The sequence below is a fragment of the Thalia democratica genome, chromosome 2 (genome assembly GCF_965202585.1).
Source record: "Thalia democratica chromosome 2, ktThaDemo2.hap1.1, whole genome shotgun sequence".
Lineage (NCBI taxonomy): Eukaryota > Metazoa > Chordata > Thaliacea > Salpida > Salpidae > Thalia > Thalia democratica.
Window position 1 is genome coordinate 46,004,233 of NC_139166.1, and position 14,232 is coordinate 46,018,464.

General features: G+C 26.5%; 1 protein-coding gene across 1 annotated transcript; it reads right to left on the minus strand.

Annotated features, from left to right (window-relative positions):
• Positions 1–3,828: 3,828 nt before the first annotated feature.
• Positions 3,829–13,683, minus strand: LOC145828617 (nose resistant to fluoxetine protein 6-like). Its single transcript, XM_082936373.1, has 14 exons — positions 13,529–13,683; positions 13,180–13,289; positions 11,607–11,749; positions 9,962–10,131; positions 9,802–9,893; positions 9,582–9,740; positions 8,288–8,477; positions 7,457–7,628; positions 7,099–7,178; positions 6,803–6,928; positions 5,856–6,042; positions 5,436–5,625; positions 4,454–4,612; positions 3,829–4,175 (listed from the first exon to the last, which is right to left on the minus strand). The coding sequence occupies exons 1-14, from the start codon at positions 13,681–13,683 to the stop codon at positions 3,829–3,831; spliced, it is 2,280 nt and encodes a 759-aa protein (XP_082792499.1).
• Between the last annotated feature and the right edge of the window lie 549 nt (positions 13,684–14,232).

A 14,232-nucleotide genomic window follows, 5' to 3' on the forward strand; every position in this document is an offset into this window, starting at 1 on the left:
ATTTTTGATTTAGTGTCATTTCTATTAACTTATTATTATCTTAAAAGAAAATTTAAAATATAAAAATAAGGCATTGTTAAAATAACACTGTTACTAACAGTTAAAGCAACACCCAAGTTTCCAGATTAGATTACATTCGGTAATATATGTACATTAGCAGAGCAAAGCCCTGGTAATGCTTTTAATTCAAAAAAGCTGAAATTTATTTAAAACAAAGCTGAAAAAACTTCTGTAAATTGAATCAAAGTGTGCACATAAAACTATGTAGAACCAAAAAAAATCCATACGTTTATTAGAACATTGATTCTTATTTTTTACATGTACAATTAAGTATTATTTAATTAAGCCTTTAGACATCACTTATAAGGTACTCAAGATAACTTTAATCTGTTTCTGTTACTATTGTAACATATGGTATTTGGAACAATTATATAAATTATAGACTTAAGATAGGGTATTTTTTAGTATTAAACTCTGTTAGCTGCAAATTCTAGGCGCTTCTGATTAGCTAAAATTTGTTTTTTTTAGTTTAAATTTTTATTATGTAAACTTTTTATTGAACTTTCAAATATATGTTTGGGTAAGGGATAAGGATTTATTTTAGTATCTGAACTTAATATTTTATATATGTAATGCTGTAATATTACTTTATCACATTTGCAAATTATTTTAGTAGAAAAAACTTCTAAAAACTCTCTACTGCAGTCGACCCTCTTTAACCAAGACATTTAAACACTTATAATTTTTTTAAAACCGTAAAGCAATAACTTTTCAACTTTCTTCAATATTTTTTACATTTTATTTTAGTGCTATTAAATTTGTGTACTGATCATTATTTCTTGTCTTTTATTATAATCTATATTCTCTATACTATACGTCGTTAAAATGCATATAAAACTTAATGGACGACTCGACTACCAAACAAAGTTTTCAGTATAAACAATAGTATCCAATCACTATTATAGATCTGCTCTTTACTATTAATGCTGTATTAGTATCTATATCAATCAAATTCTAAGGGCACTGTTAACTCAATTTTCATCAGCAATCTTAGACTTGGCCTCATTATCAATAAAGAAAAATAAATCTTTAGGACGGAAAATATATTTCATTAGACATCATTAATTAAAATCAATAGACAATACGTTACAATAAAAACTAAATCTTTGTAAAGTTTGACTGAAGTATTTAAATAATAAATAAATGATAACTGTAAATAGTTTTAATTTTGCCTTAGCTGTTTACTAGAGTTTAGCTTCCAGATAAACCGCATCTAAATATCTGCACAAATTCGGCTGTACATCGTGCCTGTGTATGCAACAGAATTACTACATTTTAATTTTTTTAAACTAAACTGCTGCAAATACTTTTGGTTTTAAAACTTATATTGACATGTGTGTTGTCTTAACGTACTAAGTGCAAAAAAGGTATAAGTTTTAAAACCGGTGAACTCTAATTTATAACGACTATGCTTTAAAATCCAGTTTGAATTTTACATGAAGTTTTTGTTAAACGCTATCTCTAGTATGCAGCAATTTTTAGACACTGTAAAATTTTCAAAAAAAAAATTATGTAAAAGATGTTGTCTTCGAGTTTTTAGAACTAAGTGGTAACCAAAGATTAGCAACAAAGATTTGCTAAGACATACTTTTCTTACAACTATGTGCATCGTACATCGCACTTAACCAAAGCAGGGTAAACTTGCTTAGTAATACTAAAATTAAATGACAAGAAAATTAAAAGGAGATATAGCGAAATGCTTGTTGGCAAAAATAATGTAGTTCACCCAAAACTAGCAACAAAAACGTTTGAAAGCGCAATAAATTGCAAAAATGATGTGTGTTAAAAGCTAGCTGATTAACGAAACAAATGGCGCTCTTTGGCCAGCAGAAAACTGTATGAAAAAAAAAACAGTTTATACAAAAAAATTAAATTAATTAAAAAAGAGTTTTTATTTTCTAAAGTTAATTATTTAATTGTTTTAAGTCTTAGGTGTTCATTGTTGTTAATACCAATCAATGATTTAGAGAACATAACTACTTCAAGAATTCTTAGAGTCGTAGATTACACATTATTGCATAAAATACTTGAGCAAAAAATATAGCTAGTTTTAATAATTACACAAAAGATAGTGCTAGTTTTAATTGAAAATTTATAAAATGTATCAAATTTATTTTAAATAAACAAGTTAATATTTTTTTTTAATTTAGATGCAGGCTTTTCACTCAGCCAGACTTTAAAAAAGGCATAGTTTTAGAAATTATAGGTAAAAAGATCATAAAAAAGGGAGTCAGCTATAAGTTTTTTAGTTAAATAATCAATAAATCTAATTGTCAACTGATGTAGAAAATATAACTACTAAATTAGTAAGGAAAACAGTGTTCTATATACAACAAGGTACTTTTATCTTCACTAAGTATGTTTTTACTCTTTATGAGACATACTAATTAAGTTTTGTTATAATAAGTTAAGATATAATAAATAAAGCTAGGATTTATGAAATAAATGTACTTGTTGATAGAGCTTTAGATAAATATGCGACCCGCAGTCCAAATACTGCCTGCAAAGCAAAAATATGCGGTCTGCGTGGTAACTTTGTACTAAAATCAATTAAAAAACAAAGTATATAAAGAATAACATTAATAATTCAATAAAAAGACTTACCTTTATGCTCTTAACTTAAAAATACACTTTATTAGTGATCTAAAATTGCTTTTTTTTGTCACGCTTTTTGTTTAAATATTGTTTTTAAAAGACTAACATAGTTATTTTAGTTTAACATCGGCTCGGAGAACAGTTTTTGTGTACATTGCGGCCCGTGAGCAACTATTTCTAGATAATTTTTCCTGCGACTTATAAAACGCTGCTTACTTTAAGACTTAGATGTATTTTGTCTTATTGCAATTTTGCTTATAGTATTGGTAATTTGATTTAGTTTCGTTTAATAACTTTAAAGTTTTATACTTTTTAAAACTTAATATTAATATTAATCTAGTTAAGGGCTTCCCAAACTCATTTTCGCAAACGCCCCTTTTTCAGAATTAAAAAAAAAAGATTGCACCGATCACTAGAAACCCTAAGATATCTAGTGTATTCTTCGTATTTCTGGTGAAGTATACCTAGACCTTTATTTTGTTGTTCATTACACACCCAAGACTATCTAATAAAAACTTTGAATTTCTCATGTAACGTATCTAAGTAACCTCTTCACTAGGCATGGCTCTTACTCGGCCACTTTGAAGTTTACCCCCCTCCCTGACTTGCTAAGATGGCTTCGAAGGGCGTCATATGAACAACTATGGGAAACCATCATCTAATTCTTAAATAAACTCAAAATGTACATAAAGAATTTTTACATTTGTTACGTCATTTTAAGAGGCTAAACTCTAAATGTTTCGATTAGATTATACTTTACTTTTATTATTATATTGCCAATCAATTCTACTTATAAGAAAGGGGCAAAAGCAATACAAAAAAAAATATAATATTTTTACAGTATCTTCAATACTTATCAAGCAGACTAGGTATCGATATTTTTAAAACCTACATTTGCTTAAAGTTTTATAGTTTGATATATTAAACAAAATATTTTTTTATATTGTGAATAAGATACAATACATTTTGTTAGATATTTTTATAAACATATAAAACTTTTAAATATTATATTCTATCTGTAGCAGATTTTATCTATATGTCGAACAAAAGAGTTTTATTTATAATTGAAATGTATAAAACAGTGAAACAATTAGTCACGATCCAAACACAAGTTTAAAAAAACAATTTTATTATTAGTTTTTCATCAAAGTTGTTTTTAAACTATGCAAAAATTTAAAAATTTGTCGATTCTTCTTTACTAAAGGCAACATTAACATAATTGTTATCACCTTCCTGCTGATTAAGCGACTGGTCTGCATTTGTTTTAGTTTCATATGTGTTGTGACGATCTTTTCTGTCATTATAGTACACATCATGCTTTTCAGAATAGGAACTCTCGGTGTTACTTGTTGATAGGTCTTCTACATTATATTCGTAATATTTTTCGTCTTTTTCAGTTTTTGCTGGAACATTACTAGTTTTTTTCCCATTGGGAAGCAAAAGTCTAAAGAGTTCTTGAAAAGGCCATTCTATGAGTAAAGCAAGAAAAAACGCAATGGTGAATACAAGGACAATCGTAGCTGTAAATGTTTTAAAATAATTATCAAATATTTCGTGTTGCTTTGCACTTTAGCACTTAAGTTAAGATATTTTGTTTAACATCTACAGCACAGCATAGGTTAAAATAACGTTAACTTTGCCAAGTTCCAAAGCATATTTTTATACAACTACTAAAAAGTTATTAATACTAAATGGTTTTACTCATATTTCACGAGACAATATAATCTTTATATTTAAACTTACTTGTGCAGATTGTTAATTACAACAAGTACAATTTTCAAAAAATAGAAAAGCTCACCCATATAAATGTATACAAAAGCAATTTCAGTGAAATGAATTGGCTGGTCGGAAGTGCCTGAATACCACCAAAGCACAAAAGGATGGACCAAGTACGCTGCATACGTCAATCTGCCAAGTACCCTGAACGCTTTTAAATCAAGAAACTTCGTTACTGGACCTACAAAATAAAATATGCGTATCAAAACTGTCTGAAATTTTAGACTTTTAAAAGTTTTGTTTAAATAAGATAAAATTTACAAAAATTGCTGAGATAAATGAATTAGAAAATAATAATAATATACTATTAACGATCAATTTAAAAAAATACTAAACTGGCATTTTTTAACAAGCATCAATTTTTATCTAAAATATTGGAAATAAAAATATATTAAACTTTACAATATTTAAAAATATCTATTATTATTTATTATAGTTTTATGTTTAAATTCAGTTAATAAATTTTGTATATCGTTAACTTGTTATTTAAAGTGTTTGTTAATTTTGTGTTATTGTTTAGTTTCGTGATTAAAAGCCACAACCGCTATATGTTTAAAATTTCTTTTTAAAAAAGCCTGTGTTTATTTTTTTGTTATAACTTATAAAATATGCACAAAAATTTAAATATAATACTTATTAAAACATAAATCTTAACAGTTTTATTATAAATTAAAGAATGCTAATTTATTAAAATATAGTTTAAAGTTCACGTAGTTGTTATTTACTTTATTATTTATTTAAATTTTAAAACTTAAACATTTGTAAACATGAGTAACAAAAAAATCTTTTCCTGGTTTTAAGTAAACTAAAGATATAAATTTAAATTCTTTGTCATGTATTATGTAATGTGTAGTATAAAACTATTTGCAATGATATTTTTTGTTAAAAATATTAACTTAAATTTTCATCAAGTCACCAGACACAGCTAAAACTTTACTATCTATAATAAACTAGTTATGAAAAGTATAAGCTCAGACAAAAAAACTTTTTTTTAAACAACAAACCTCCATAACCGGACGAGCATGCAACCACAACCCACGCAACACAGGCGGCAAATGCGGGTCTTGTCACCCCATTGTAGAAAGCATTGAGCTCAGCTCTCATGAACTCCTGATCTTTTGTGTATCCGTACAAACCGAATACTATCAGCAATCCACAAGCGACAGAAGCCAACCAGCCAAAAAATACCACAACCTAGTTTTTAGAAGCTGATGTAGTACTTTTTTTGGTAATAAAAAGACAAAACTTGAACAAATGATGACTAAGTTAATGTAAAAATCCTTGTTTACTTCTTTTTTTTTTAACAATTTTTTTAAGTTATACTATTTTATACTTCATTAAGTAATGATAGTTACTCGTCTGCTAACTGTTCCTATGAAATATTTTCGATAAACTTTTACTACAAGCTAAAAGATAAAGCTAACCTTGTGCATTTTGACTTTTCTATTTTTGTAAAAAAGCAGGATTCCCGCCAGCATGCCCACAACCCAAGCTCCGATTCGACAGTAAAAGCTGTAGTAGTTGTCCCTTTTGAACTTGTTCGCCCAATCCTCTTTTGTTGGTGGTTGTGGTGGCTCACCAGAGGGAGGGTTGATTAACAGTCTGTACCATCTGTTAGTATTATTATTTTTGTTTACAACTGTATACGTTGTTTAAACAAGTTATTTTCATACGCTCTTTAAAAAATTGTTCACGTAATTATTAGATACTTAAAAATTTATACATGTAAAAGTTAATAAAGTTTTGTTCTTTAAAGGATTAAAACGTTCTTAGCTGATGTTTTTATTAAAATTTATATTAAATTTGACGTTTTAAAATTTTGTTTGAAATGTGCATAACTAAAATACACGTAACAAAGTTTACAGGTTTTCTATAAGAAAAACTTAGTTAAATTTAGTAATTGAAAATAATTACACAAAATGTTTTGTACAACTTAGGCGTCAAGAAAAGGTTGTAGTTTTTCAAGCTATTTAGTACATTAGAGCTTTTAAAATCAACCGCTAGTTGTTAAATAAAACTTACATATTTGCAAATGTATATTAATTTCTTTATATTAAAACTGTTTTCACAACTACTATAGTTTATTTAAAAAAAAGCTAAAAAGAAATAGAAACTTGTACTTTATATAAAAACAGGCTTGTTTTTCTTAAGCAAAATTTTTATTTTTTTGTTTCATTATATTTTATTCAAACTATAAACATATTAAGTTTTAATATGATGCATATACTAAGCTTTAAAAAAAGTTGACTTATAAAAAAACAATATTACAATTATTTAAAGTTTCTAAGCTTAAAAAATACTTTTATATATTGTTATTTGAATACATTCTTTTTAATTATACAATTTTACTTAAGTTTTGTCACAAACTCACAGCTTAAACGATTGTACTTGCCATATTGGGGCTGGAGCCAGGTCCCCATCCACTGACATCCAGACATTCATTGTTATGTTCATTGCTAATAACGACAATAAAACTAAAACACCGAATCTTTTTGAACTGAAACATAAGTGAATGTAAAAAATTGTAGTTTGTTATGTTATGCATATATCAGAGTAAAGAAAAGAGACTATGAAAAACATCTTTATTTGAAGTTGTTCGGAAAAACACATAGTTGAATAAATTTAAAATTATTTCTCATTAAACTAGTATTTGGTGTTATAACTAACAATTTAACAGCCAGAATGCAAAAAGGTGCAAGTATGTAAAAAATCATGTCATGACAAAGGTACCACGCCCAACCGAAACACTGTGTAAATTAAAAACATATTTGATAAAAAAAGTGAATACAAATATTTAATGTACTTGAATTAAATACTCATGTTTTTTTAATATAACTGTATGAAATTAAACCAATATGAATTAGTTTTAAAGAAACAAATTAATTTAAGGTATTTCAGCTGTAAGAGAATCTTTTTATAATACATGTACAAATTGCACATAAGTATATAAATTGTGAAATTATAAAACATGTTAGTTATTCACAAAATGCGTTTGTTAAATAACTATTAAAAGAATAAAACTTACTCCGTTTGAAATTGGGTACAGAGTGTTTATGTACAAAAGGTTAGACCACCAATAATCTTTGCAAGCATCCACTTCAACTCTCTGTACAACCGTCTTCCAGTATGGACCGTCGCCAAAGTATTTGTATAACCCAATATTGAACAGAATCAGAAAGGCGTACAAAGGAGTCAAACTGATTTTTTTTTTCTTTTTTATTAAAGTAACTATATATTTATGTACAAACAGCAACTTTTTATTAATCAGAAGATATTGATTTAATGATTATTTATTTATATGTATTACAGTTAGCTGTGTTTTCTTAAATGGTCCTTTTATACAATTAATAGCTTATATATTTAAATAAATTTGTGAAAAAAAACTTAGAGTATAAATCAATATATATTTTTTTTTTATAAAAATCATTTACAGAAACTTTAAATAATAACTCACTTTTATAAGTTTCCCAACGAAATTGTACTAAAACACTTTAGAAAAATAATAAGCGTAGTGATGACCTTATTTTTTAAATTTAAATCTAGCTAATTTAATTCGTTGTATTGAAAACTTGACTAACACTTTTCAAAATTTATATTTTACTTTTTTATAACTTTTATATATATAACTATGCGTATCAAGTGAGTATTAAAACAGTGTTTTCATACAATAGTTTTTATCTTATGATAAATAGAATAAAAAAAAAATTTAGGAACATTTTTTCTTGAAACATTTTATAAAAAAAAAATACATTATAATAAATAACAATATATATTTAAAAGGTTGTTGACTACATGGTAAAGTTTAAAGCATTTTCGTCGCTTACTTTTGTACTTCAGTTTATTTAAACAAACTAACCGCAAATAACGTTTGAGATACATTATAGGAATAAAGTTCATGCTCGATGATTTATAAACTTGTTTCAATGTAAGATATGCTACTAGTATGCCACCAATGCAAAAGAATGAATCGACACTAAATGTTCCGTTTAACATTATCAAGTATAAAAATCCAGGGACAACTGTTTTCCCAACCACTACTGTATTCTCTAAATTGGATTAATTTTTAAGAATTTTAATTTTTATACATAAGTATTTATAAACTATTAGATATCTCTACAGTTTGCGAGCCAGATATGGTCTGTTAACCAACTCTGGCTTACAATGTACTTTATAGCTTAAAAAACAATTTACACAAAGCAACTAAAGTTGAGATTTTTTTAAATAAATGTTTAAAATTTGTATACATTTGAATTTTGGGTAGACATATGTGCTTATAAAATAATTTTTTTTTTTTAAATAATTTAGCTTTTAAAAATGCTATTTTAGTAAATTTTTTTCTAATAAATCTGATTCTTCACTTATAAATGGTTACTCACGCTTACATAGTGCCTAGATAGTTTTTAAAAAATTTCAATGACATAATGAATTTATATTTTACAGCTTCATTAATTTTTTTAAATTATATATAAGTGAATTTTGACCAATTGAGATGTTTTTGTTAAATCAAATTTTGATAACTCTAAAGTGAGAAAATTAAGTGTAAATAAAGTAACCAATAGTGAATAATTTTCACATACAAATAACTGATTTATTTTTTATGGTAAGGTTAAAAGATTTAAAGTATTTGTTTATTGAGATTAGTTATTAACTTGATCGAAATTGTTTGAAATTTTTTATCAAAAAGAAAACAAAACAACTCTTAAAGCTATCCTATTTTTGCACTTTTTGGTCCTTGCAAGGTAAGTAGTCAAAGATTGTGAAAAAATATCACATATATAGCCTATAAATTTATAATTCTACAAAAGCTTTGATTTGGTAGATTATAATAAACTTAACAGATAGTTCACAATTTATACCGGTTTACTGATTGATAAGACTTTACTTCTTTTTTTTCATGTACAATTTTAACTGATGTGTACAACTTTATTTTTGCTCATCAAATTAAGTAGAACGATTTTTACTAAAGTTTATAAACCCATACTTGACATCTACATACACCTAGTATAAAATTATCAAATCATATATTTACCTCTTTTTCAATTTAAACACACCTACATTTCCAAATAAAAATATTCTATAAAGCTGTTACATAAAGCTTAATAGTTTTTGTTCTTAAAGACATTATGAGTTTGAATACATAAACAATATACCTATGTTAGTTTGAAGAAACAAGTATGTATGACCAAGAATCACCCACAATGTGCTGATGAACCTGATACCATCTAATGCCCGGATAGCTGCTGGGTTTTCTCTATCGTCACAAATTTTTCGCGCGTTTTCGTAAGGTGAAAAGCACATCGTATACTTGCCTAGAGTTTTCAAAGTATTAAAAGTTGTTGATAAACTTAAAGTATAACTTTTGTAACTTACATCTGTCTGCAGCTTCTATTTTTTTGTAATGACAATAGAAGTGGTAGGTTAGACCTAAACAAGCAGCAAAAGCAATCAAGACGGACACAACGCTGTAAAAAAGGTTAAGAATCAACTTTAAAGCTTCTACAACTAACTTTAAAAACCCAAAAAAACATACATGCCAATTATTGTCGGTGTGTCGAACGTTCTATCCCACTCTGAGTCGAGGGTTCTCAGTTTCGGTATGCCAAGAAGAGGAGGATTCAGCTCGTGCGCTGTTTCGTTACTGCACGAACTTGGGTAGCATGTTCCAAAAGCAACATCGATGGGGTAGGTTGGCGCAATCGGCTGCGGTTTTGTTACAAAAACAATTTGTTAAGATTTGTTAAGTATTAGCTCGTTTTATTCTTAGAAAAAAAAAATAATTAAGTTTTTTTTTTTTAAACTCTACTATAAAAAAATACAAATGAAATCCGAAGCATGTAGTTGGTGGTCTCTTGAATCAAGCTAAGTTTTTATAAAAAATTGTGTTTGGAAAGACTATGAAAAAGCATACTTCCAAAGAAAGGTTTTGGTAAAAAAGTACCTTTATTTTTGATTAATGATACAAGTTATGGTTAAATAAATTAATTTATCAAGGTTTAGCAAAACTAAGCGTTTTGAGTATAGATATCATGCTACTTTAGACTATTCATAAATTATAAAACTAAAAATAAATTAAGTATAAAGATATTTTTATTACAATGTATAACAAATGTTTTGTCGTTATAATTGTATCTTATTTTTGTCAATAGTTCATTTGTTAATTTCAGAAAAAAAGTTTTAAAACAATTTTGTTGTATTCAGTAAAAAAGAAAATTTTACGCATAGAAAAAACATACTTAACAATAAAGTAAAATAGTTTGTAACAACATTTAATTACAAATAAACGGCGACCCTGGTAAGAACTTACTAGTATAACCCGGTGCTTTAATAAAAAGCTGCTGAACCATAGAAAATTTAGCAAACACTAAAGATTATAAAATTAATCGCTGATTTTACAGCAGTTTATTGATTTATCGTTGTAATATTAACGTAAAAAAGAAAGATTTAAAAATATATTTTAACTAACTGGTTCACACAAAACTAATTTTTTCCTACTAATTGCAAGTTTTAAATACTAAAAGATATATATTTAAGTTAGTTTTCCTAAAATGACGTTGATAACAAAAGTATTTTTAGATAAACGTTATGAAGTGTTTTTTAAACTTGTATTGAGTTAAAAAACTTTTTTTTTTTTTTAATTGTTAGACAAATATTTTAAAAGAAATCAGACACACTTATATTTTTTAATTTGTTTTAAAAAGTCAAAATCTATACTCAAAGTTAACCTTTTAGTTTTGTGTATTTTATTAAACTAAATTCTATAAAGTCACTTTTAAAACGTTAGTAAAAACTAAAACGTTTACAACTTTAAAATAGTACTTTGATCGAAATATGAAAGGTCATTTAGTTCGCTTGATACTACTTTTTTCAGCTTCATCCATATATGAATTTATTAAAACATTTTATTTTTGAGCATATATTTTTTTAATAAAAGGTGTAAGAACACCTCTATTTATGAGCCACAATTCTTTAACTTAGCACATAATCTCAAGTATAAACCTAATACTTTAAAATTATTTTTAAGTTGTAAAAGACGAATATAAAACAATTTACGGTCAGGGCATATATTATTTTTTCACTCATTTAATTTCCTCAAATACAATAACATACTACTAATCTTTGTATAAGATTTAAACAAAACAACAAGACGTTATGAAATTAACAAAACAACAGCTAACCACAAACTTGAATCCATAGAAAGTAGTGTAGTATTTACCAGTAAAGTTTGGACCGACAGAAGTTATACACTCGTAATATCTTCCAGGCCATCTAACGTTTCCCTCAAGTATGCCACTTTGTGGTAATGCGAACGCATCAAACACTTAAAAAATACTTCTTATTAAAATACTATTGTTTAGCGTATAACTTAATTCATTTTAGTAAAAAAAAAGATAACATGTTGCGCTGTAGAAAAACATATTCAATATGTAAATAAATTTCTTAGTGAAACAGTTTCAATCAAACAATTTAGTTAAAAATCATAAGAAAATTATATTTTTGAAAAAAATCTAATAGCAGACGTGAAGAACTATTTTTCAATTTAATGAAAAAATAAATTGTAAAACTACGGTTTCTCTAAAGTTAAAAGTAAAAACAATATGTCATTTAAAAATTCAAACATTATTAGCTTATTTATTTAAATGCATAACAGATATATAAAACACTCTCCAAAGTTTTTCTGTGATAGTTTAATACGTATTTAACTACTTTTCGTCAGAACCTAACAGCAGAACAAATTTAAAATTATGAATAGTTTGTCATATTTCCTAGCACAATCTCTATTATTGACTAGATGGTCTGCAACTGAATATCTTTTTGCTGCGTTTTTTTTTGCCATAGTGAATAGTTGTATATTGTACAAGTTTAATTGCTCTTGCGAAAAGAGCTATGTTGGTCAGACTTCGAGGCACTGAAAAACCAGAATAAAAAATCATCTACCTGCTTGTGTGTTGAAGTTCATTGAAAAAGAACCTGAAATTAAGACAACGGCAACAAAAAAACGCAGAAAAAAGATCTTCAGTTGCAGAACGTCTAATAAATAATAGAGATTTTGCTAGGAAATATGACATATCCAGAATTAGAATAATCCATCATTGCAATAGTGTATTTGATCCCGTGAAATTGGAGGCTATCTCCATTTTTTTAGAGAAACTAGAATTGTGCAAGCAAAAGGAATTCGTTAACGCTACATTTTACTTTCTGTAAGTATAGGTAACATCCAAACATTAAAGTATGTATAGAGCTTTTTTTTTAGAAAAGTATTCTTGTCTCTCAACGTAAGCACATTTTGTTTTACATTTATAACATATTTTGTCTTATTTTCGAAGATATATTGCTTATATCTTATTTAACTTTTGAAATTGTTTTTATTTTAAAAAACATAAACAGATGCATAAAACAATTATTTTATCCTTAAAAATATTTACTTTGTGAGTAACAAGAGAGGGAATAAAAATCTAGACATCGACATTAAGCAAAATACTAGTTAAATAACTTCACAAATCTTTTACAGAATTAAACATAAGTCAAAAAGTAGGTAAGTTTTTGTAGAAACATTAGTAAACTAAATGTTCATAAAAATTTAAAGTTTTTTTTTTGTAAACTAGAAACTTAACACCAAAAGTAAAACTTTTTTGTTTATTATTCCTTTTTTTATAACTTGCTAAAGTAAAGCTGTGCACAAATGCTTTTACACTTTTGTGTAAATAATAAGTATGTTCTAAAATAAATGTAAAAAAGTTACAAACTCACTTCTAACAGCATAAGGAACACCAAGCTTGTAATCAGCATGAACTCTAAGCAAGTCATAATAACATTCTGGGCTTATAGCTCTAACTTCATCAGCATCAAAATTCAAAACTCTAAAAAAATGTTGAGGATAAATCTAAAATTGTAGTAAGTAACAAAATTAGCCGGAGTTAAGTATTTTTACTTTTTAAATAAACTAAAAATTGATAAAAGTATTGAACATTAACAATTTTTTGTAGAAAATAAAATATTATCTTCAACAAGCTACTACTTAAAACAGTATACCATTTTTTTAAATATTTAGTTTCAACGTGAAAAACTATAAATTAGTTTTATTTTCTATAAAACTTACTCTTCTAAGCTTTCATAATCTCTAAGGTTGAAATGAATGTTACTTAGCACTGTAGCAATTTCACCCAACCCTCTGTTAAATTGCTGCTTTTGGATATTGTAGGCTTTTTCATCGACAGTTGTGTTGTATCCAACTGAAAATTTCATCGCATTCATGCCATCTTGCCGGTAAAAATAAAATGGTTTCTTCTTGTTTTCGCTTTTAACTTCCAAACTTAAGCAGAAAAGTGTTAAAATAAATAATTTAAAGGCCATGGCCCTGAAAGGTAGTTTAATTTTCAGAGTTTAGTTTAAAGCTATTTTAGTGAAAAACTGCTTAGTTTCGTTATGTCAGAAAACTAAGAAACTGCTAAAACAGGTTACGGAATGAAAAATTAAAACTGATAAGTTAAATGTTGTCAAAATATTGAATACTACTTAAAAACTAGCAGAATATTGATAAGTTAGTGTTAGCAATTAAAAATTTTCTCATCACGAGCTAGATAATTGGATCTGAAACTTAAATTAGACTTAAATCATGATCTGCTTTTATTTAAACTTAACTTATAACCTTAACAGTTTTTTATTACTTTGAAAATTAAAGACAAAAAAGGTTTTAACTATAAATTAAGTTAGTATTCATTGTGCATAAAACAGTTTCGTATGCTATGGATTAAACGGTGACATTTAAATTTTGCCAGTTTTTAGTAAAAACTATACAAAATA